This window comes from Camelus dromedarius, chromosome X (genome assembly GCF_036321535.1).
Source record: "Camelus dromedarius isolate mCamDro1 chromosome X, mCamDro1.pat, whole genome shotgun sequence".
Classification (NCBI taxonomy): domain Eukaryota; kingdom Metazoa; phylum Chordata; class Mammalia; order Artiodactyla; family Camelidae; genus Camelus; species Camelus dromedarius.
The window spans coordinates 53851886-53877870 of NC_087472.1; the positions used below are offsets into that span (position 1 = coordinate 53851886).

The window sequence follows — 25985 nt, forward strand, 5'->3', positions numbered from 1 at the left end:
GTCACCCATAAGCTGAAGAACAACTCAGTCACCGAGGGTCTCCAACAGGAGTGAGAGTTCTGAGCCCCACATCAGCCTCCCCAGTGCAGGCTCCTGCCATTGGGAGGAGGATACTCCAGGACACCTGGTTTTGAAGGCCAGTGGGGCTTAAATTTGGGAGTGCCACAGGACTGGGGGAGACAGAGACTTAATTCTCTAGGGAAGCATGCATGGACTCTCATGTGCACTGGGTCCAGGGGCAGACAGTGATTGCATAGGAACCTAGGCCAGACCTGCCTGCTGGATTTCGAAGTTCTGCTGGGGAGATAGGGGACAGTTGCAGCTCACCCAGGGGACATAAAAGATGGTGGTGGACATTTTAGGAGTGCTCATCTACATGAGCTTTCCTGGAGGCTGACATCTTGATTGGATCATTAGCACCAAGACCCAGCACTACCCAATAGCCTGTAGGCTTAAGGGCTGAGAAACCTCAGGTCTGTGGGAATACAGCCCTTCCCATCACAAAGTTCCTGAGCTGTAAACACCTCTAGACAGGGCCCTACCCACCAGAGGGCAACATCAACTCCTCCTGCCAGGAAACCTGCATAAGCCTCTAGTAAAGCCTCATCCACCAGGGGCAGATACCAGAAATAAGAAAACAACAGTCCCAAAGCCCATGGGAGGAATCCACAAACACAAGCCATACTCTACACTGGGACCAGCTCAACACTGGACCTTGGGTGACAAGAGATGAGTGTGCTACTGGGATGCATAGGATGTCTCCCACAGAGGGCCACCTCTCACAGGTTGAGAAAAAAATAACTAACCTACATAAAAAATACAAAGAGAAAGACAGTCAAGATGAGGCAACAGAGGAATATCTCCCAGGCCAAGGCACAAGATAAAATCCCAGATGAAGAAATAAGTGATGAGGAGATAGGCAATTTATCCAAGAAAGAGGTTAGAATGATGATGATGAAGACGTTCAGAGAACTCAAGAGGAGTATAGATGCACAGAGTGAAGTTTTTAGCAAAAAGCTGGAAAATATAAAGAATACCCAAACTGAGTTGAAGAACAAAATTATTGAAATGAATAACACAGTAGAAGGAACCAAGAATAGACTAAATGAGGCAGGAAAAGGGATCAGTCAGCTAGAAGACAGATTAGTGGAAATCAGTACTGCAGAACAGAAAAAAGAAAAAAAGAATGAAAAGAAATGAGCATAATTTAAGAGAACTGTGGGACAACGTGAAGCACACTAATATTTGCATTACAGTGGTCACAAAAAGTGAAGAAAGAGAGAAAGGACCTGAGAAAATTTTTGAAGAGATAGTAACTGAAAACTTCCCTAACTTGGGAAAGGAAACAGTCACCCAAGTCCAGGAAGCTCAGAGAGTCCCACACAGGATCAACCCAAAGAGGAATTCACCAAGGCACATAGTAATCAAATTGAAAATAAATTAAGGATAAGGAGAGAATATTAAAATCAGCAAGAGAAAAGCAACAAATAAAATAAAAGGGAACTCCCATAAGGTTATCCATTGATGGTTCAGCAGAAATACTTCAGGTCAGAAGGGAGTGGCATGATATATTTAAAGTGATGAAAGGGTAAAACTTACAGCCATGAATACTCTATCCAGCAAGGCTCCCTTTCTGATTTGATAAAGAAATCAAAAGTTTCACAGATAAACAAAAGCTAAAAGATTTCAGCACCACCAAACCAGCTTTACAACAAATGTTAAAAGAACTTCTCTAGTCATCAAAGCACAAGAAAAGAGAACAAGAAGAAAGAGGGGGGAAAAAAGACCCATAAAAACAAACTCAAAGCAATTAACAAAATGGCAGTAAGAACATACCTAACAATAATTACCTTAAATGTAAATAGATTAAACACTCCAACCAAAAGACTGGCTGAATGGATACAAAAATAAGACCCATATATATGCTATCTACAAGAGACCCACTTCAGAGCTAGAGACACATGCAGATTGAAGGATATTCCATGCAAATGGAAACCAAAATAAAGCTGGAGTACTAACAGTTATATCCGACAAACTAGATTTTAAAATAAAGACTGTTAGAAGAGACAAAGAAAGGCACTACATAATGCTTAAGGAATCAATCCAAGAAGAGGATATAACAATTGTAAATATATATGCACCCAAGGTAGGAGCACCTCGATATATATGGCAACTTCTAACAGACCTCATGAAAGGAGAAATTGACAATAACACAATAATAGTGGGGGACCTTAACACTCCACTTACACCAAGGGACAGATCATCCAGACAGAAAATCAATAAGGAAATATAAGCCCTAAATAACACATTAGATCAGATGGACCTAATTTATATCTATAAAGCATTTTATCCAAAACAATAGAACAAGCATTCTTCTCAGGTGCACATGGAACATTCTCCAGAATTGACCACATGCTGATCCACAAAGCTGGATTCAGCAAATTTAAGAAAACTGAAATCGTACCAAGCATCTTTTCTGACCATAATGCTGTAAGGTTAGAAATCAAATACAATAAAAAAAAAAAACCCTGCAAAAACTGCAAACAGGTGGAGGCTAAACAATACGCTACTAAGCAACCAATACATCACTGAAGAAATCAAAGAGTAAATTAAAAAAAATACTTTGGGAAAAATGAAAATGAAAACAAAACAGTCCAAAACCTCTGGGACACAGCAAAAGCAGTTCTCAGAGGGAAGTTTATAGTGATAATAGTCTACCTAAGGAAACAAGAAAAATTTCAAGTAAACAACCTAACCTTACAACTAAAGCAGCAGGAGAAAGAAGAACAAACACACCCCAAAGTTACTAGAAGAAAATAAATCATAAAGATTAGAACAGAAATAAATGAAATAGAGACTAAAAAAAATAGAAAAGATCAATGAAACTAAAAGCTGGTTCTTTGAAAAGATAAACAAAATTGATAAACCTTTAGTCGGGCTCATTGAGAAAAAAAGGGAAAGTGCCCAAATTAATAAAATCAGAAATGAAAAAGGAGAAGTTACAACAGACACCACAGAAATGCAAGGGATCATAAGAGCTACTATGAGCAACTATACACCAACAAAAATGACAACACAGAAGAAATGGACAATTTCTTAGAAAGGTACAATCTGCCAAGACTAAACCAGGAAGAAATTGACAATATGAATAGACCAATTACCAGTAGTGAAATTGAATCAGTAATTAAAAACCTCCCAAAAAGCAAAAGTCAAGGACCAGATGGCTTCATGGGTGAATTCTACCAAACATTTAGAGAAGAGTTAACACCTGTCCTGAAACTATTAAAAAAAAAAAAAGCAGAGGAAGGAACACTTCCAAACTCATTCTATGAGGCCATAATCACCCTGATATCAAAACCAAACAAGGATATTACAAAAAAAAAAAAGAGAAAATTATAGGCCAATATCACTTATGAATATAGATGCAAAATTCCTCATCAAAATACTAGCAAATCAACTCCAACAATGCATTGAAAGGATTATACACTATAATCAACTAGTTACCCTTTGGATGCAGGAATTTTTCAATATGCACAAATCAATCAACGTGATACACCACATTAACAAACTGAATAATAAAAATCATATGATACTCTCAATAGATGCAGAAAAAGCTTTTGATAAAATTCAACATCCATTTATGATAAAAACTCTCCAGAAAGGGGGCATAGATGGAACACACCTCAACATAATAAAAGCCATATATGAAAAGCCCATAGCTAACATCACACTTAATGGGGAAAAGCTGAAAGTATTTTCTCTAAGATCAGGAACAAGACAAGGATGCTCACTATCACCACTTTAGTCAACATAGTTTTGGAAGTTTAGCCATAGCAACCAGAGAAGAAAAAGAAATAAAAGGAATCCAAATTGGAATTGAAGAATTGTAAAACTGTCAATGTTTGTAGATGACATGATATAATTCATAGAAAACCCTAAGAAGTGACCAGAAAACTACAAGAACTCATCAATAAATTTGGCAAGGTTGTAGGATACAAAATTAAAATACAGAAATCAGTTGCATTTCTATACACTAACAATGAAATAGCAGAAAGGGAAATTAAGGAAACAACACCATTTACCATCACATCAAAAAGAATAAAATACTTTGGGATAAACCTACCCATGGAGGCAAAACTATGCCGAAAACTGTAAGATACTGATGAAGGAAATTGAAGACAACATAAACAAATGGAGGGATATACCGTGTTCATGGATTGGAAGAATCAATATTGTTAAAGTGGCCATACTGCCCAAGGCAATTTACAGTTTCAATGCAGTCCCTATCAGATTACCAATGACATCCTTCGTAGAGCTGGAACAAAAAAATGTTAAAGTTTGTATGGAAACAGAAAGGACCCTGAATAGCTAAAACAACCTTGAAAAAGAAGAATGGAACTCGAGGAATTATGCGTCCTGACTTCAGACTATATTACAAAGCTACAGTAATCAAAACAGTATGGTACTGGCACAAAAACAGACACACAGATCAATGGAGCAGGATAGAAAGTCCAGAAATACACTCATGCACTTATGGTCAATTAATCTATGACAAAGGAGGTAATACTATAAAATGGAGAAAAGACAGTCTCTTCAATAAGTGGTGGTGGGAAAACTGGACAGCTACCTGTAAAAAACTGAAATTAGAACATTCCCTAATACCACGTACAAAAATAAACTCAAAATGAATTAAAGATCTAAATGTAAGACCAGATACTATAAAACTTCTAGAAGAAAACATAGGCAGAACACTCGTAGACATATATCATGGCAATATATTTTTTGAACCAGATCCTGGAGTGTTGGAAATGAAAGCAAAAATAAACAAATGGGATCTAATTAAACTTAAAAGCTTTTGCACAGCTAAGGATACCATCAACAAAACGAAAAGACAACCTACAGAATGAGAGAAAATATTTGCAAATGATCAACTGACAAGGGACTAATTTTCAAAATATACAAACCGCTCATATACCTTAATATCAAAGAAACAAGCAACCCAATCCAAAAATGGGCAGAAGACCTAAACAAGCAATTCTCCAATGAAGACATACAAATGACCATTTGGCACATGAGAAAATGCTCAGCATTGCTAATTGTCAGAGAAATGCAGATAAAAACTATAATGAGATATCACCTCACACCAGTCAGATTGGCCATCATTCAAAAGTCTACAAATTATAGATGCTGGAGAGGGTGTGGGGAAAAGGGAACTCTTCTATACTGTTGTTGGGAGCATGGATTTGTTAAGCCACTATGAAGGATGGTATGGAGGTTCCTCAAAAAGCCAAAAATAGACTTACCATGTGATTTGGCAGTTCCACTCCTGGTCACATACCCAGAGAAAAATAAAAATCAAAAAGACATATGCACCCCAATGTTCATGGCAGCACTGTTTACAATAGCCAATACATGGAAACAGCCCAAATGTCCATCAAAAGATGACTGGATAGACAACATGTGGTACACGTATCTGATGGAACACTACTCAGCTCTAAAAAAGAATAAAATAGTTCCATTTGAAGTACCATGCATGGACCTGAAGATTGTCATTCTATGTGAAGTGGGCCAGAAAGAGAAAGAAAAACACCATATGATATCACTTATATGTGGAATCTAAAAAAAAAATTTAAATAAGGATACAAATGAACTACTTATTATTTATAACCTAGATGATTGATTTCTTGAATATGTGTAAGCACATTTGACTACCCTTTATGATTGGATTACTGCATTCTGTGGATTCTTATTTTGTAGTTGGCTTTATTCCTTTGATAACTATAAATTTAAAAAGCTAAAGCTCTAATCTTTTCTTAGAAATAATGATCAGTACACATATGTAAACTAAAAGAAATATGCAGTATATTGTATGTATGTATTTACATGAAATATAATGTATATGTGCAATCAAACTGCAATAATTCTACCTAATAAAACTGAAAAATGGGGGAAAAAAAGAAGGGCATTTGATGAGGTGAGGATGAAAAAAGTTCTTTAATTGAATTAAAAATGAATTTCTCCTCAAAAAATACATTAACATATTATAATGAATGTGATATATTTTGAATCCAGGAATACATTATTTTATTATATAATTTTTAAAAATTTTAAGAACCTAGACAGAAAAAGACAAACTATTTACACAATTTGTTATATTAATCTTATTTACCATTTTTGTCCCTTTATCTCAGAATTTCCTACTTTTTTTCTTTTTTTGGCCGTACTACAGAGAACTGTTAAATTTTCAACCTTGATTCTCCACTGAAATATGACTTTAAATGAGTCAAAATAAAACAATGATTTAGTGGGTTTAAGTATGCTTCTTCCAAAAAAATATGTCCATGCCTTATCCCCCAGTACCTGTGAATATGACCCTATTTAAAAATAGAGTCTTTGTAGATGTAACTAAGTTAAGGTTCTCAAGAGGAGATCATTCTGGATTTGGGGTAAGGCCAAAATCCAATGACTGGTGTCCTTGTAAGAAAAAGGAGAGGGAGATTTAACACAGGGACATAAGGAAGAAGGCCATGTGAAGATGGAGATAGAGATTTGAGTTAGGCTACCACAATTTCTAGTAATTTCCAGGCATGCCAGGAGTCATCAAAAGCTGGAATAAGGATTCTCCACCAGAGATTTTGGAGGGATTCTGGCCTGGTGATATTCTGACTTCAGACTTCTGACTTCCAGAACTGTAACAAAACAAATTTCTGTTAAAAAATTTTAAGTCACCAAGTTTGTGGTAATTTGTTATACACCTATCAGGTAAACATCCCTGCTTTTTTTCTATGTAAATTCATATTTGCTTTAGTTTATAAACATTTATTTCCCCTCCCAATTAAGCCCTTGGCCTCAGGGTTAAAACTGGAGATTTTAAATGCAACAAAATAATTCAGATTAGGCTTATCCTGAGAAACAAATGAACACTTTTTTTTATGTTTACATACACATTTTAATAAGTTTCTTTTTATCATCATAGTCATTACAGTCAAGAAAACAGGAGGGAAGTTGTGCTAGGTTATTGATTTGTTGCTTATCATCTTTAAATTCTCCCTTATTGACTGCTCTGTGAAAATGGATCTGGGCCATTTAAATATTTTTCTTTGGTCAGGAAGAAGTGAAGCTTTGTCAGTAGAGGGAACTTGAAATACAGTATAGGAAGAAAGGGTTTTGCTTCCTGCTTCTGGTGTGCTTACTGAGTAGGCTGCTCCTGCTGCTTGTGCGGCTTTCTCTACTGCCTGGCTCCTGTGGTGCGTGGTTTGCGTAGCACCCAGCAGCTTCCCCTGGTACCCTCTCTCTGGCAGTTCCGTAGTAAAGTGCCTCTGGTGAGACACTTCCCTGTGAACTATTTCCCAGGTACCCGAGAGGGTTGATTCCAGAGGATAGGCTTCTAGAAAGTTCCAAAGGGCAAAATTCCAGCAACTTCCAGAGGTTGGAGTTTCAGCAAGTTCTGCCTGCAAGGTACCACAGCACCTTTCCTGTCACTGAATGAGCCTCGGCTGGCTGTTTCCTCTCCAACAAGATATGGATCTTAGCCCTGAGTGGGCAGTAGGGATTGGGATTACTCTGTCTCAGCTCAGGGGGTAGTGGCTGTTATATCTGCTATTCTATTATATATTGTCTTTTATTCCTATATTCTTTTGAATTCTTTTTATGCCTTACTAGGTAGTTCCTCATTACGCCAATCTCCTGCTATTGTTAATAACTCTATAACTTAAACTTTATTTCAATTACTGTATACCTTTTCTCTCCTGATTGCACCAGACTGATACTGCAGCAATCACTGGAATAACAATGCCCTATAAAGTTTTTGAAATATGACACAAATATATTCACATGACTTTTATAGCAATTCCTGTGAAGTGGGCATGGCAAGTACTATTACTCATATTTTATAGATAAGGAATAAGGTTTACAGAGTTTAAGTGAGTTGTCCAAAGTCATATAGTCATTTTCAACATTTGTAAAATGCAGATAACAATACAAACTACCTCTTAGGGTCTTATGAAGATTAAATGAGGTAACGGTTGCAAAGTGCTTATTAGTGCATGGTAATTGTTTAATGTTAACTGCTGTACATATTATACTCGATCTGTAAAATATATTCAGTGTGTGTTTTGCTAAGCTACTTGCAATGAGTTATCCAGGGCTTATAGATCTTTTCAATATTTAATATTTTTCAGTTAATGTCATTTGTTTTATCAAGTACTACAGCCTAATGACCAAAGATAGACTTATCAAGTCACATAACTTGTGTAGTTATTTCTTTCTGAGGGGAAAATAATGCCTACAGTGAGAGCTAACCAACCTAGGCCAAACTTATGACAGCATAATGCAATTCTAGGCCCACTGTGGTCAATGGCTGAGCTCTGAGTGAAGAAATCAAATCTCTAAGAATCCAACCCTAACCTTAAAAGGTGAACCTTCAAATTTTAATATTTCAACATACAGCTTAAACAGCATTTCTGGTCTCATCAGGTTCAGCTTCTATTAATTACTTCTTTTGGTCAAGGCTGGAGGTGGGAACAGGCTACTAAGCAAGGGAAAGTAGGAAAGGAGACCAAATTTACAATACGTCTGTTAACTACTCTAAAAATCCTTTGAGCACTTAAGATTTCAGTTACCAAATATTAAAAGTCCGTACTGTACTGAGTATGGGGTTATACATTAAACAACAAATGGTGCCCCAACCTGTAGAAAACTACCTTGCATACAGATATGCAGTAATACATAAAAATTCATGGCTAACATAAAACACTTTGGCAGTATTTGAAGACACAATTGAAAATTATCCTACAGGAATGGGACAGCTATGGCATGTGTTAAACTTTCAGAAGGGGGAAAAACAAAATGCTTCATGTCTGACAGCAAATTCCGCCTGAGATATTTATCAGAATCAGGGGACGTTTTTAGAACTGGTTTTTCTCTATAATAACGTGAGCCCTGCACCCTGGACCGCTAAGTACACAGTATTTTCATCTGGTACAAAATCATTTTAAAGAGAAGCTAGTGACAACGAAGTAAAGGCTTCTTTTTCTTCCTGAGTCACAAGATCCTCTAGCGGCTAGCCTCCTTTCGGTGGAAGAGATCGAAGAAACAAACCCCCTTCGGTGTCGGTAGGAAATCGAAGAAAGCAGCAGAATCAGGTCGGCTCCTCAAATGTTCCTCACTATAACTCCAGAAAAGGAAGGTCCCCAACAGGAAAGGTCCCGACTACCCTCACAGGAAGGGCAACCGACTCTGGTGCTCACAGTAGGGAACTTCACCACCGAGTTCAACGGCGGCTGCCAGAGCGTCGGCCGTCAGTTAGCACCTCCCCCTCCTTCCGGGAGCGGTAGCTAGGCAACCGTCGGCCGTCTAGGAGAGCTGCGAACTGGCAGCTGCGTTAGTGCCTCTGGCGGCAAACGACGAGCGGTGCAGGCTTCTCTTACAGTTTTTACCCTCCCCTCTCTCCACCTCCTTTGCCCCCGCCCACCCCTCCGCCACTTCGGCTCCTCCCTCCTCTTCTCTCTCTCCCTCTCCTTCCTCCTCCGCCTCCTCAGCTCTTGGGCTAGAATATCTATGGGTCGAAACGTGATGCGATGAATCCGAGAGAGACCGAAACTGGGACGAGAAGTGCGGCGGAAGCGGCGGGACTCCTGGGCATGGGGGCTTCACCACAATAGAGGCAGCGCCCCCACCCGCGCCCGCCAGCCCCTCCGGAGCGAAGCCCCCAAACCCCCTCGGGAAAAGGATGGCGGCGGCACCTACCCAGATCGAAGCCGGTGGGTAGCTGTGTCCGGGGGCTAAGGGGATGGGGGCTTAGCGCGACGGCTGTCAGTTTCTTTTGAAAAAGCTTCTATTTCTCTTCTTTGCCTCCATCTCAACCTCCTTTTCCCCTTCTTCCTTAGAGCTGTATTACCTGATCGCTAGATTCTTGCAATCCGGACCCTGCAACAAATCCGCTCAGGTGAGAGGGAGAAGGAGATCTGGAAATCTTGGGGAATGGTCCCAATGGGGAAATCGAGGCAGCGGGGTGTGCGGTTCCGCTGAGGGTGAGGGAAAGGCCGGCCTTGACTAGACCTACCGTCAGCGGCTGGGTTCGAATTGTGGAGGGAGGAATGGGTTGATGGCCTGAGCAGCTCCTCATATCCGTGTTTCCCTTTTGCTCAGGTGCTAGTGCAGGAGCTGGAGGAGCATCAGGTACGGAGTCCCTTCGGGAAGAGGTGGGGAGGGTTGGGGTGAGTCTGGAGGAAGGGGAGGGTAAGTCAGGGGCGGAGGGCAGGGGCCAGGAGAGAGGCTTGGATCTGGGCACTCATAACTGTTGTCACAGGGGTGAACCGGCTTCTTTCCTCAAAAGGGGCGGATATCGCTGGGGTCTTAACTCGCCCCCTCTTTATGCCTGTGGGAGGTGGTTTTTCAGGATTTCCTCCTCCTCGGCCTCCTTCCCCCCATACTCGTCTAGCTCTGAGACAACAGCTATCAGGCCAAGAGAAATAAAGACGCCAAAGGGTCGAGGACAGGGACACAAGCTGGGTCGGGTTGATGGGGAGCAGAGGCTTGGCCTTTATCGTTTGCTTCCCCCCCTTTCTTTTCTCCGGCCCCCAGCTTATTCCGCGCCGCTTAGACTGGGAGGGGAGAGAGCACCGAAGAAGCTTCGAGGATCTGGTGAGTAAAGTTTTCATTTCAACTTGACCCAACTCTTTCTCCACTCCCTCCCCACCTTGTTCCCCCAACCCGCCCCCTACCCCTCAACCTACCCGGCTCTAGAGCTCGATGCTGAGGCAAAGAACTGCCCCTTCCCCCCTCCCAGCGAGTCGGTGAAAGGGTACCTTGCCCTCCCCTCGTCCTTGTTTGTTTCCACCCGAAAACTTTGAAGAATGTGAGTTGGTTATCAGAGATGCCGTACTGTGGATTATGAATTTGTTACAAACATCGGGAAAGGCCCATTGTAGGGGGAAAAGGGAGAGAAACCAGGGGGTTATCTTGGGGCACGTACCAAGGACTGACGCTGGCCAATGACAGCGTTGGTAACAGCCCGGAGTTCCGGATTAGTGGAAGAAAACTGGTTTCTGGTTGGTCCTGGCTTGAAATACGGGAACTGAGGCCAGGCTTAGTCTTTTTTTTTTTTTTTTCGGGGGGTGGGGGGTGCGGCACGGCGGAGGGGGTTCGGGAAGGGAGTTGACGGATCCAGGACTGGGAAAAACGACACAATTAAAAATAGTAGGGAGCATCAAGCTAATTCCAAAATTTGCCGGGTTTAGGTAATCGCCACGGAATAAAGGCATAATCGTTGTGTATCTCAGATTCTAGGAAATAGCTCATCAAATTATTATCAAATCACATTTGTGCAGGTACAGTTTCACTAAAAAATAACTATGGATTATGACCTTTTTGAGAATTGATGAAACACGATTTTGGGTTTACAAGGAGACAATGATGGTCATATTTTAAAATAGGATCTACTTTAGTAGAGGACCAAAAAGCATTGGATTGACTGTGTTGTTCCTCCTACAAATATAATTTATAGTGTAAACGCACTTTTGGCTCAGCATTAACACACACAAAAAGGTGATCCTTTTTATTTTTGGGAGGATGTTCCCTTGTGTTAGCCATTGGCACAGCGAACTGGAAGGAAATAAAAGGAGAAAGGATTGATGTTACTAAAATCTAAATTCAGCTATCCTTCCTTCAAATAAGCTCCAAATGGAGAAAAATCAGACGAAGTTAAAGAAAGTTGGAGGGGAATGGTAGACTCTAAATACAAATAAAGTGATTTAAATTTTGCTTTCAACAAAACAGTATTTAAATTGCTTTGGTGTTCACTTGATATTTCTCTTTGTATTAAATTCCAATAATGAGGCCAGGCTAATTATTACCAAATCTGAGTAAATTTTATATCTGTAAATCACAGAAAATGCTATAATAATTGTGATAAGGATGAACTCCACCATCTATACTATTAATGGTAAAAAGTTCTCAGATAAAAATTATTTTTGAAAAACTGCATGTATTACCAGTTTATTTAATTTTTAGTCAGACTTTTTGTTGCACTGAAGTTCTGCCAAAAGGCAAAAACAACAGTGCCTACCAATGTTTTAACACTATGAGTAATGTGGTTTTGAAGATAGAGTTTTATACAGAGGTGTACTGAAAATGTTTTTGTTTACATTTCTTTGTCTCTGAGTGGACCATTTTAAGCAAGTAGCGAAAGGAAACTTAAAAGGAAAAAGCTTTTTAAAAATTAACTTGACAATGATAAAAAGTAAATCAACATGAAAATAATTAAAAATAGTCTCCTAACCACACACACACAAACAAAAACAAGAAACAAAACAAAACCCAGTTTAATTAGACTTCCTTTCCTTATATTGTAAAGGCATATTTTCATGTAATTATAATCAATATCCACTTTAGCTTTATATTTTCGTATTAACACTTTTACATATACTTACCTGTATTTAAATAGTCATTGTTATTTTAATGGTAAGGAAAGATTTAAGTTGCTGTGTGTTGAACTCTATTACCAGTTGAGTATTTGAGTTACTTCCAGTTTTTCACTACTATCTTTGCGTAGTTAAGTCTTTCTGCTTTCTCTCTGTCTTTTTTTTTTTTTTTTTTGAGTTGTTTTCCTGGACTATATTTCTAAAGTGGAGTTATCAGGTCAAGGGTCCCATCCATTTTATAGCTTTTGTTTTATATTGTAAGATTGCTCTCCAGAAGATTGTACTAATTTATAATGTCACCGTCTGGGTACTTAGAGTTAATTTTTAAAATATTTTAAAATTTTTTGGTGGCTTTAGTAGTGAAAGTAGTCCTTAGTTGATTTAATTAGCTCTTAGTTGATTTTAGTTATCTCTTGATTGTGGTAGTGGTTTCATAGGTGTAGATATCTATCAAAATTCGTCAAATTGTACATCTGAAATATGTGTAGTTTACTGTGCAGGAATTATACCACAATAAAGTTGTTTAAAAATATTTTGGTGGCTTTAATAGGTGAAAATAGTTCTTAGTTGATTTAATTAGCTCTTTTCCCCATTATTAGTGAGGCTTAAACTTTTACTAGTTATTTTTTAATTGTTCTTAATCCATTTGTGTATCTCTACATATATGTTTTTTTTTTTTTTTGCAGGAGGGAGGTATTTAGGTTTTATTATTTATTTTTAGAGGAAGTACTGGGGATTGAACCCAGGACCCCATGCATGCTAAGCATACACTCTACCACTTGAACTATACCCTTCCCCATCCCTACATATACTTGATTTTCATCTTTATCTACTGAATTTATTGTTTCTGTAATTCCTTATATATTTTTAATTTTTATATACACAGAATTTCTTCTATTGTTTGAACGTTAATCTATAGATAGTGTATCTTTTTGTTTTTAGTTTAATTTTTATATTGTACACTTAGGTTTTTATTTTTCCACACTGGGATCCAGTTTTTCTAGGGATATTACATTTTGATAATATGGTATTATTTTAAGTCATATACCTAGTCTCTACATATAGATTTCTTTGTAAGGGATGATGAGACAGGACTGAGTGAGAATTTGAATAGAAGGCAAAGAAGTGTAGTGGCTGAGAACTGAGTGTGGGTGTTTGATTGATTGCTAGATTCATCAGTTGTATTGTTGATAAAAATCATTTGAAATCTGACTTCCGATTTTGAGTGGCTTCCCTGTGGGAGAGGTGTTGTTTTTTTCTTGAAGTAAGTATTTTTTAAAGTGCTGTTATAAAAATGGCTTTATGCAGTGTGATCTTGGCTTTAGCTACACATTTAGGATTGAAACTTAAGTAGTATAATCTTATATGTTAAATTATATAGCAACGCTTCAAACTTAATATGTCTTGAGGTATAAAAAGGAAAGAATACAAATGCATAATGAAGAGGTGAAGGAGTATAAACAAGGATATCAAAATACTGAAGTTTCATAATCATGTGTACCACATATTTGAAACAAAAATCCTGCTTTTCTGTCCATATATATGTAACTTTCACTTGAATCATCTATACTGCTTAACTTGATTTATTAAGAAGCCTATTAAAGGTAGTAAGTTGGATTTCTTCAGTACTTCATTACTACTGTTACTTAGTCTAGGAATCCCTCTTTTTCCTTATTTAATTCTGATGTAATGTTTTACTTATAATTTGGAACATAGGGGTAGGTGCTTTTTTGTTAAAGCTACTGGCAACCAAGTATTGACATATCCAGATCTGAAGTGCCTTTTAAAAAAACATGAGTCTGTACAAGAAATATTTGTCAGTTTATGTTGAACTGTAATATTTTTGATTATGCCATTCAGAAAAAAATTTAAATTTTCAGAATTTTAAGTAATGATACAGGGAGAGACTTGAAGTCAGGGTGATTTTTTTTGAAGTTTGATCTTTTGAACATTTTTCTTTATTTCTGCTTGACTATTATTTACAACATAATAATTAGATTTGCTTCTTACAATACATCTTTAAGGTAGATAACTTAAATAATTACAGGTATCCTTTCATTTAGTGGTGACCCTGTTGAATTTTTGGCTTTTTGCTTCCTCCTTGGAGCTTTATTGGGGATAACAGAGCAATGAGTGTGTGTGTGTGTGTGTGTGTGTGTGTGTGTGTGTGTGTGTGTGTTTGTGTTTAAATGAACAGTTTTTGTTAATGTACACATTTTATATATTGAAATGGTGTCTTGGAAAAAATTAAGATGTTTTAAGATTTTAGAATCATTTTATGGAGAATCCTAACTTAAAATGCAATCAAAGACATAATTATCTTTAGGTATGGTATATATTTTTACATTTATTCAGCAGTTTTCATCTAGAGAATTGAAAGTACCAATTAGTGCTTACATTTGGAGTGACAGATTGTATTACTTTCATTTCATATACAAAAGACTTGATGCAATTTTATGCTATTCAAAAAAATTTTTATCAAAATTGTACGTTTACTACTATCCTTAAAAGTAATACATCTATGATGATATATGTCATTATAAGAATTTACATTTACATATAACATATTTGAGTTTAAAAGTGTTGTCACATTATCTTATTTGATCCTTACCAACTACTTTATTTTTTTTTCTCATCAGCTACTTTAAAATACTGAATTCCAGACATACCTGTATTTTTTCTTACCTTACCCAGCTCTTGTTCTCTAATTACTAGTAATAGCTTTAAATTGTCTATTAAAACTGTAGAATGATCTTTGAGTACTGGTAGCATGGTTATTGCATCTCTAAGTGTGGAAGCAATTTAAGCATGTGTGATTTATTAACTGTTACATGGACACACAGCCATAGTTAGGAAGAACACAGTGCATCATGGGAAACCAAAAAGCATATGCTGCTTGACCCAGTGTGGATATAATGCTGATAGGTATCATGGCAGACAGCAATCAATGTCTAAAAACTCGTATTTCTCACTGTGGATTGCTTGAGCCACATGTACACTCTTGCTTTCTGTAATATGTTAGTTTTAGCTATTCATCTGGATTGATCCTTGGCTTTTTTTTTTTTTTCACACATTGGGTCTAGGAAAATACTTTCAATGATTAAAATCCTTTTGGAGATTTATCATTAGTCTTAGGAAAATTGGTATCTCAGAAAGAGCTGTTAAAGAGTACGACTTTGGATTAGGTGAATGTTTCTCAACCCTTCTGATTGATCTCTTGTCCTAAACTTAATTTCTATACATTATTGATAATTTATTTATGGTATTTTAAATTACCCTATTGAAGATGTTTTCTTATACCATTTAGTGTCTACCATGGTGCTTTATAATTAACTGGCTCTTAGTTATTATTTGTTCAATTTTCTTAACTTTTGTTAGAATCATTTCATGATATATATATATTTTTAGGTTTACTAATCTGCTAGCTGGTATGGAGTTCTTTTTTTGGACCTTTCTCTACTGGGAAACTTCTAGAATGTGGGTGGGTCCCTTGTTCTTGCCTTGATATCATCTAACCTCAAGGATAGTATTTGTAGTGCTTTCTTGTGGCAATGTAACCCAGAGAATACTTGAGCCCTGGGTGGATTGCTCTGGCTGTCTAATTCCTGAAGAAGTCTTAAAACTAAGAAAAAGAGAAAGAAATGCTATGAACAATGATTTATATTTTCAAAAGAAGTGATAGGAAGTCTTAATACTTTGTAGTCTACCCTGTTAATCAGTGGTATTACTGCAGTAGAAAGGCCCCTTTTTTCCTTTGTTGCCAGTTCTTTTTTCCTTTCTCCTTCAAATTTAGAACATTAAAAAAACTCAACACAAATTGTAAAGATATACTATTGGATTATTGCAGATATTTATATTTTATGGCAAAGTGTCAAAAAGAAAATAAACTATTTTTTGTTTTCTTTTTTGTACAAGTATATGCATTTTTCTTCAAAATCATGAAACTCTGGATAAAGTTTTTTTTTTATTTTTTTAAACTTTTATTATTTTTTTCATGTTGTAGAGGAGCATCTTAAACACTGAGGAGATACTATGTGCTAGTCACTGTGCAAAATATGTTTACTGGGTGGGGGTGCCTTTCTCTCTGCCTGGAATGCCTTCCCTTCCTTTTCTCTGTTTTGTTAACTTTCACTTAGCCTTCAGGTGTGAAACTGGACATGAACCTCTACCCCCAGGATAAATTAGGCCCTGTACTACTTTGCTTCCTTAGCTCTCTGTACTAAACCTCTGGGCACTGGTAGCTTTTGTTTGTTTGTTTGTTTAAATATGTCCAACTTTTATTGTTATACTCCCAGGCATGTGAAATGACTTCTAATTATTGTGGCATTAAAAAAATTACTGTGGTATAGTCAGTTTACAATGTTGTCTCAATTTCTGGTGTACAGCATAATATTTCAGTCATACATACACATACATACATTCGTTTTCATATTCTTTTTCATTATAGGTTACTATGAGATACTGAATATAGTTCCCTGTGCTATACAGAAGAAACTTGTTTATCTATGGTCACTTGTAGCTTTGATTTGTTTCTATCTACAAGTTTGTTTAACCCACTGGGATTATGGGTTTTCCAGACAGCAGTTTAATCTTTCCATTGTATCCCTGTATTTTAAATGTCTGAATGCATCAGTGAATGACTTGTGTTTCTGTTTTATAAATAATATGAGGTGGTTATCATTACTCCCCATTTTATAGATGAGGAAGCACAGGCTCAGAGACTAACTTTGCAGGTCACATAAGTAGGAACTGGGGATGCTGGAAAAATTCAAATCTAAGACCTTTCTACTGTATCACATTGCCAGAAGGAGTAACAGCTAGTAAATTTTAGAGCCTGAGTAATCCAGGCTTTTAGACTTCAAAATACCAAGCTTATTTTTCTACTATACTTATTTTGATGTATTTAAAGCCTTGCTTTATTTTTCAAAATCTGTTTTGTTTTCTGTCCCTAAATCAAAATGTCATGTGACTAACTTTTTGTATATGCTGCTTCTATTCCACCCCACTCCCTGCAAAAATTTTAAATTTCGAATAAAATGTTGCATTTTACTTCTTCAGCATATGGTCTCAGTTTGATTCTTCATTTTACCTGTGTAGTTATGATTTTAATTAGAAAGCAAAACACGCAAACATTTCTGTTTTCTTTGTTTTTCAGTTACTTGTCTGATACTATTATTTCAGAAGGCCTAGGTAAAAATGCTGTCATTGCTATCTGAAAATTAGTATTTCAAATGTATCTCTTGGTAGAGGCCTCCTGGCCCCCTGAGATTAGGTACTTTTTGCATTTTATTCAGTGCCCAGCTGGATTCCTTTTAACTAATTATTATGAGTAGGATCATCTCTCAGCTCTCTGGTCTTCTCAGTTGTCATAATGATTCTGAAGTGTGATAATTTCAGTTGTTAGATTTGCTCTTTAGGTCAGCCAGTCTTCCTATTAAGAAGGTTTATAATCTATGTTTCATTTAATTTCTATCTGTTTATTCAAATTTATAGTTTTTTTTTTTGCAGTCTTTGTGTTAATTACCTTCATGATTTTTCAACTGCCCTAATAGAAGTAGCGGTGGACAGGGAGACCCAGAAGACCATTGGACTTCACTTCTCTGCATCTGTTTTTCCTACTGTAAGATGTGGAATTAAATTGATTATATGTAAAGGATACTTCTGGTTCAAAGATTCTATAATTTAACTCCTTAGAGCTGTTTTACAGAATACAGAAGTTTATATTAAACCTGAACTTTGTTTTCAGAGAATGCTTTTTTGCAGCTCTCAAAGAACTTATGTTACTTGTTGGCCATCATATTCCAGAAAGAGAAATTTGGTTAAATAACTGAAATTAGAATATTTTGAGTTTTAATAAGAACAGCTTATATAAGAGTAGCTTATAATGAGCCATGAATTTTGTAGAATATTTTTAATACATTGAATATTACATTTTATTATATATTACATTATATTCATATGTAATTCTAACACAGAATTTAAAAAAAAACTTAGAAATATAACTACTGAGGGTACATAAGAGTTCTTATGCCTAAAAATATCACCTGTAAAAAATTCCAGCTTAAATCAAAACAAATGGATTGAAGTAAATATTAACTACCACTATGAGTCCTGAAGTTTGATTTAGAAGAAACTGTTACTGCAAGAACCATGCTGATATAGTCTGGAAACTTGTTAATGTTGTTTAAAAGAGAATGGCATGTTCAAATTCACAAGTATTGTTATTGCCATTGTGGTGTTAGAATCTATTTCTCTAGTACTATTTTGTAGTCAAATTTTAATAGACCTTCAAGGGGGGAGAATTTGAGAGTAGATAAGCCTTGTTTTAATTGCTTAATTAATGATTCTATGTTTTTAAATTATTACTGAGGCATTGATAAAAAAATCTATATAATTAGGTGAAAATCAAACATCCTTGTTTTTATAAAATGAAGTAGCCGGAGTGGGGGGTAGCTTAAGTTGTCAGTTTAAGATATAGTTCTGACAGGTTTTCTATAAGAGGGTAATTCTAAAAATTCATTAGATAACTCCCATTTTCTAGATTATACACTGGTGGGTATATTGCAATGTCTAGGGTAGTTAGAGTTTTGTAACAAGTGAATAACTCTTGAGATGGTAATGAGACAAAGAAAAGAAACTTGATAAAAAAGAAAACGCCACTAAAGACATCAACTATCATTGTGCGTTGAAGCCTTCATATTAACATTTACTTGATGAAAAGTAATGCCTGATATTAGAAGCCCAGTTCATACAAGACAGTGTTGGGGGAAAAAATGGCACAAGCTATTATAGATGTTAATATGCAGTATTTTAAGGCTTTTTTCTTTGAGGTAACATATTTTTAGGAGTACTAACTATATTTGCATGTAGGTATATTTAGGAAATGCCCTAATGTGGAGAGAATGAGTTACACACTAGGATTTTAGGATATCAATGTCTGTAGACAGCAAAAAATCATTTTTAGATTGACTCATCAGCTACTTTGACTTTAATATTACCTGTATATTTTACTTAAAGATAGTCTATGTAGTTAATTGCTTGGAAAACACACCTAGATATGTGTGAAATAACTGAAAGAATTTGCTTGATCCTTTATACCAATCCAGAAGCTAAACCTTGTAGATGCAAATATAAAATAATCAGATTAAGTTGCCATTCTTTCTGAGCATCACAACAGTTGCTCAGGCCCCAATTATTTTGGTAGATTAAAGTTGTTTTTTGCAGAGACTTGTAAAGTTAATTGGCAGGAAATAACTTTTAAAAATCAGAATAGAATCATTTATTCCCATAATGCTAAATACATGTTGGATTGTAGTTCTTCATGTTTCCCAAGAAAACAAAAAAGGCACCCTGATAGGAAAATCTAAAATTTTTCCTGTATGAATTCATATAATATTATTTACAGATAGACTTTACTTTGGCTTTTATTTATTCATTGATTCAATGAACAAATATTTATTGAGAACACAGAAAAGTCTCTTCTCATGGTGATCATTGAGGATGATTTACAAAATTATTTTGTGTTATCTTGTTCTTGACTTGATGGTAATATGTTGATGCTTGTCCTATGTGATGGTAGATATATATCTATATATATACACACACACACATATATGTATTTCTCTCTCTGTATATATATTTACTATAGTACTTATAAAAATTGGAAATGTAGCTGTGAGTAATTTCAGGACCTTATGTTAAGATGATTGTGGATGCTCTTTTTATCTAAGGATTTTTAATATTCTCGTTTACTCTGTTTACTGTTTTAATAATTAGGTTTTATGAAACACATTAGTAACTTGAACTCTTAGATAAAAAATGAAAAACAGATTTGTTTTATAATTGTCTCATCCATTTCTGTATTTGTTAACCATCTTCTGAAATTTACTTGTGTGCTTTAAAAATGAGTTAATGTTGCAGTGAATTTGAGTACATAGTTTAGTTGTTTAAAACATGGTGTTTTAAAATAATCATTAATCTGATACCGTTTTTGTAGCCCGTTAACTTTTTTAGGAAAAACAGTTCTGCTTTATTAAGAAAATGTGTCCTGTTAATCAGGGACCTAGGTGCAAGTAATACCTTTTGTTTGCATTCTTATCATTTATATAGAATCTAGATTCTCTGATTATTGATCAGTTCATCACTATGGATCAAGTACGAGTAGAATTTACCCATCATCTTTGTACTTTGTTTTTAGACATGCTCATTTTTGCTGTTTTATAATGCTTATTGCGTAAGATTAACAGCAAAATAAATGATTTAATCAAGACATGTAGAAGTAAGTTAAACTGTCATATCATTTAAATGTTATTTGTTTAAGTGTGCTTAATTTTTGTAGTTGTTTCTTAAATGTGATTGAAGTAGTAAATATTTAAAATGTTATTTTTCTTATAGCATTTTTAAAATTGTACTTTGTTACATGATGGAACAGTTGGGTAATGGACTAGATTGATGGTTTTAAACCAAATTTGTTTTCTTGTATTTTATTTATGCTTTTTAGGTGGCAGCCAATGCACACATTCCTCCAGACTACCTCCTTAAAATTTGTGAGCGGATTGGTCCTTTACTAGATAAGGAGATCCCTCAGAGTGTTCCTGGGGTACAGACATTACTAGGTGTTGGTCGGCAATCTCTGTTACGAGACGCCAAAGGTAAGATTTTTACAGTTTTTAGAGGAAGGAGTAGAAAGCATTATATTTTTATGTCAGATAAATGTTCCCATGCTTTTCTAATAATTTTCTTCTGGTTTTTCTCACCTTGCCAATCTTGTTTTTATTTTCCTAGTGTACAAGTAAATATTTTAGAGTCCTAAATGGAGCCCTTTTCTGTAAAACAATGAATACTGTAGAGGTAAAGAATATAAAATCTCATTGTAATCCTGTGGAACAGAGATCTCAACAGATCGCTGCTCTGATTAGTTCAGTATAAATGCCTAAAATATTCTTTCATTACATTTTGATGTCCCTAATCTTTGAGTCTTGATATCATCCTAGTTATATTGCATATTTCATAACAGGTAAATGAAAATTGTGATATGTAAAGATATTTATAATTGAAAATATTTAAACAAAAGTATCAATCCAGTGTTGAATAACACTTGCTCTACTCCACTATATTTCAGTCTTTTACAGATTTTCCCCAAAGTTTTAGATGGAACTCCAATATGTAAATTACATAGAAAGAGTTTTATGAACATAAAAATGTGAAATTAGACACTAAGGATGTCCCTTAGTGAATTTAATACTTCAGGTTTAACAACCAGTTTATTTCCATGTTTTATTAGCATAATGTTTTTTAACTCCTAATTCACAAAGATAAATAGGTGCTTAAATAATATCAGTTTTTAAATATCTCATTTTAAAATTTAAGGACATTCTTCAGTTCAGTTAATTTGGAACCTTTCAAGGGAGTAGTAGAGTATTTTTATTTCAAAATTGAATTATTAGGAATATTTCATATTTGCTTGAATTTTTTGACATAAATGCAAAAGACAAAAATACAACTATTTATACTCAGTTATCATCTGATATGCAGTGTTGTTACCTGTTATGGCACAGCTGGCAGGCGCTCCAGAACATGAGCATGCACCAAACATAAATGTTTCTGAATTTTACCTGACATATTTGTGCTGAAGTTGTTTCCTTGCTTACATACTTTTATATGAGCAGACATGTATAAATCTAAAGCTCAAATGGGGAACTAATGTAAACTTAAAGCCTTATTAATCCATGACATAGTTACATAAGATTCAAGTATATGCATAATAAAAGTTTTAGTTTTGGTCAGCACAGAAATAAAATATCTTGATGATAATATTAAGGCTTTGATGTTTACCAATCATAATATAGATTATAACATGTTTAAACATATGCATGTTATGTTTATTGTGGTTTTAATAGGTAAAATATATTTTAACAAATGGAATTGAAAACAGACATTTGCCTCTGAGGTACAGTTAAAAAAGAAAAAGCATTGTTCTATGCCTTGATTAACTTTTGAATCTTTTTGTATAGACTGTAAGAGTACACTATGGAATGGGTCTGCTTTTGCAGCTCTACATAGAGGGAGACCTCCAGAACTACCTGTAAATTATGTGAAACCTCCCAATGTGGGTGAGTAATGTCCATGTGAGTTATAAACATATTCTTGATTTGTTTCATCCTGAACTCATTATAAAGCCAAAAATAGGTACCAGAATTAAATTTGAAGTATAAACGAACTGCTTAGATTCTTGAGGTGTTTCATGGTTGGTCCAGATTTTTTAAAGCATTTTTATTTAAAGCAAATATAATCATGATTTTTTAAAAGGTGATCTTGTTTTTTTAAAAAATCATTTTCTTCCTTTCCCTTTCCTTCCTCTCCCTTCCCTTTTTCCTCTCTCCCCCTCCCTCCTTCCTTCCTTACTCTTTCTTTATTTCTTTCTTTTTAGCAAGAGCATTTACTTTTTTATATACTTTAGGTGTTTCTAACCATATGGATGTCTATTTACATATTTCTGTTCTGAGCTCAAAGATTTTACAGGGAACCATGTAAAGATAGATTTCAGAAGGAAACAAAAGTACACTCTGCTTATATCTGCTTGTCAAATTTATAATAATGTAATAAATGTTTAATAAATTTCTTAAAACAAAAAAAATCACCCTTCCACTTGTAGTTTACTGAAATTCACATGTCCTATTTGTATTATACCTGGGGTATTTCTAGCCAGACCATTATGAAGAAATACTATTAGTGGTTCCCAAGGAGATCTAACTAACAAAACCATTTATACCAACGTTAACTCCCATGAACAATGCATAAAACCAAGCAGCTAGATGAGTAACTGCCACTCTGTTTACCTAATTTTTCATTTTTCTAAAAAAATTATATTATAAATGCCTACTGTCTAGAGAATATGCCTTAAATTCAAATTGAAAAATAAGAATACATTTTTAAAGGGCTACTATTTAACATAATTAGTTTATAGAACTTATTTATCCAAGGGGTTAAATAAATTTAGACAAGAAATAATTTAAAATGATATTTAGATAAAATCTTTGATATTCATAAGTGTTATTAAGAAAAATTGGCTACTTTGATACATATTACTAATAATACTCTTCTATAGCATAGATATTACTGGAAAATGTAGACTACTAGGTTAATTCTAATTGGACATGGTGTTTTTAACTTTTATTTTCATTTACAAGGTAGTATGTTTACCATCCAGGATTTCCTGGCGTTCACTTTCCCTTAAGCTTTATTCATAATTTATTGAATTGAATTCAGATAGTTTTTATTATTCATTCATTAATTTACATTCAAAAGATACAATAGTTTTAGCTACACTATCAACATTACATTTTTTTTTGAGTTGTAGTCATTTTACAATGTTGTGTCAAATTCCAGTAGAGCACAATTTTCAGTTATACATGAACATGTATATATTCATTGTCACATTTTTTTTCGCTGTGAGCTACCATAAAATCTTGTATATATTTCCCTGTGCTGTACAGTATAATCTTGTTTATCTATTCTACATTGTGAAATCACTGTCTGTCCCTTCCCACCCCCCCTTGGCAACCACAAGTTTGTATTCTATGTCTATGAGTCTGTTTCTGTTTTGTAATTATGTTTTGTTTGTTTTGGATTTCACATAAGAATGATCTCATATGGTATTTTTCTTTTTCTTTCTGGCATACTTCACTTAGAATGACATTCTCCAGGAACATCCATGTTGCTGCAAATGGCATTATGTTGACAGTTTTTATGGCTGAGTAGTATTCCATTGTATAAATATACCACTTCTTCTTTATCCAGTCATCTGTTAATAGACGTTTAGGCTGTTTCCATGTCTTGGCTATTGTAAATAGCGCTGCTAGGAACATTGGGGTGCGGATGTCATTTTGAAGTAGGGTTCCTTCTGGATATATGCCCAGAAGCGGGATTCCTGGGTCATATGGTAAAGCTCTTCCTAGTCTTAGGGAATCTCCATACTGTTTTCCACAGTGGCTACACCAAACTGCATTCCCAGGAGCAGTGTAGGAGGATTCCCTATTCTCCACAGTGTCTCCCGCATTTGTCATTTCTGGACTTTTGAATGATAGCCATTCTGGCTGGTTTTGATTTGATTTTTCTCTGATAATTAGTGATATTGAACATTTTTTCATGTGCCTAGTGATCATTTCTATTTCTTCCTTGGAGAATTGCTTGTTTAGGTCTTCTGCCCATTTTTGGATTGGGTTGTTTGCTTTATTCTTACTATGTCCTATGTGCTGCTTATCCATTCTGGAGATCAAACCTTTGTTGGTATCATTTGCAAAAATGTTCTCCCATTCCGTAGGTTGTTGTTTTCTTTTACTTATGGTTTCCTTTGCTGTGCAGAAGCTTGTAAGTTTCACTAGGTCCCATTGGTTTATTCTTGCTTTTATTTCTATTGCTTGAGTAGACTGTTCTAGGAGAACATTTGTAAGATGTATGTCACGTAATGTTTTGCCTATATTTTCTTCTAGGAGGTTTATTGTATCTTGTCTTATATTTAAGTCTTTGATCCATTTTGAGTTTATTTTTGTGTATGATGTAAGGGAGTGTTCTAGTTTCATTGATGTACATGCTGCTGTCCAGTTTTCCCAGCACCATTTCCTGAAGGGACTGTCTTTATTCCATTGTATATTCTTGCCTCCTTTGTCGAAGATTAATTGACCAAAAGTTTGTGGGTTCATTTCTGGACTCTCTATTCTGTTCCATTGGTCTATATGTCTATTTTTGTACCAATACCACGTTGTCTTGATGACTGTAGCTCTATAGTATTGTCTGAAGTCTGGGAGAGTTATTCCTCCAGCCTCTATCTTTTTCTTCAGTAATGCTTTGGCAATTCTAGGTCTTTGATGGTTGCATATACATTTTGCTATGATTTGTTCTAGTTCTGTGAAATATGTCCTGGGTAAGTTGATAGCAATTGCATTAAATCTGTAGATTGCCTTGGGCAGTGTGACTATTTTAACAATGTTGATTCTTCCAATCCAAGAGCATGGGGTATCTTTCCATGTTTTGAAGTCTTCTTTAATTTCCTTCATCAGTGGTTTATAGTTTTCTGTGTATAATTCTTTCACCTCCTTGGTTAGATTTATTCTTAGGTATTTTATTACTTTGGGTGCTATTTTAAAGGGGATTGTTTCTTTACTTTCTTTTTCTGTTGATTCATCTTTAGTGTAAAGAAATGCAACTGATTTTGAACATTAATCTTGTAACCTGCTACCTTGCTGAATTCTTCAATCAGCTGTAGCTGTTTTTGTGTGGACCTTTTAGGGTCTTGTATATATAGTAACATGTCGTCAACATATAGTGACACTTTTACCTCTTCTTTTCCAATTTGGATCCCTTTTATTTCTCTCTCTTGCCTGATTGCTGTGGCTAGGACTTCCAAGACTATGTTGAATAGGAGTGGTGATAGTGGGCATCCTTATCTTGTCCCAGATTTTAGTGGGAAGCGTTTGAGTTTTTCACCGTTGAGTACTATGATGGCTGTAGGTTTGTCATATATAGCTTTTATTATGTTGAGATATATTTCCTCTATACCCACTT

At 35.4% G+C, this 25985-nt stretch overlaps 1 protein-coding gene and 1 long non-coding RNA gene across 4 annotated transcripts in view; one reads left to right on the forward strand and one right to left on the reverse strand.

The window, feature by feature from the left end:
- Nucleotides 1-6023: 6023 nt before the first annotated feature.
- LOC116150769 (uncharacterized) lies at nucleotides 6024-11098 on the reverse strand. The gene is made up of 4 exons (XR_004134515.2): nucleotides 10737-11098; nucleotides 10064-10190; nucleotides 9748-9927; nucleotides 6024-6689 (listed from the first exon to the last, which is right to left on the reverse strand). It is a non-coding gene; the product is annotated as an uncharacterized LOC116150769 (long non-coding RNA).
- The window catches only part of BRWD3 (bromodomain and WD repeat domain containing 3), a 122906-nt gene continuing 106420 nt past the window's right edge, over nucleotides 9500-25985 (forward strand). For 2 of the 3 annotated variants that reach the window (XM_010995273.3, XM_031445623.2), the window contains exons 1-6: nucleotides 9501-9761; nucleotides 9888-9946; nucleotides 10150-10179; nucleotides 10585-10644; nucleotides 20923-21073; nucleotides 22436-22534. In XM_010995273.3, coding sequence (XP_010993575.1) covers nucleotides 9731-9761; nucleotides 9888-9946; nucleotides 10150-10179; nucleotides 10585-10644; nucleotides 20923-21073; nucleotides 22436-22534 — 430 coding nt within the window. In that variant the 5' untranslated portion in view covers nucleotides 9501-9730. Of the gene's footprint in view, nucleotides 9762-9887; nucleotides 9947-10149; nucleotides 10180-10584; nucleotides 10645-20922; nucleotides 21074-22435; nucleotides 22535-25985 lie in introns of all 3 variants that reach the window. The other variant, XM_064483010.1, reaches the window with a different exon arrangement.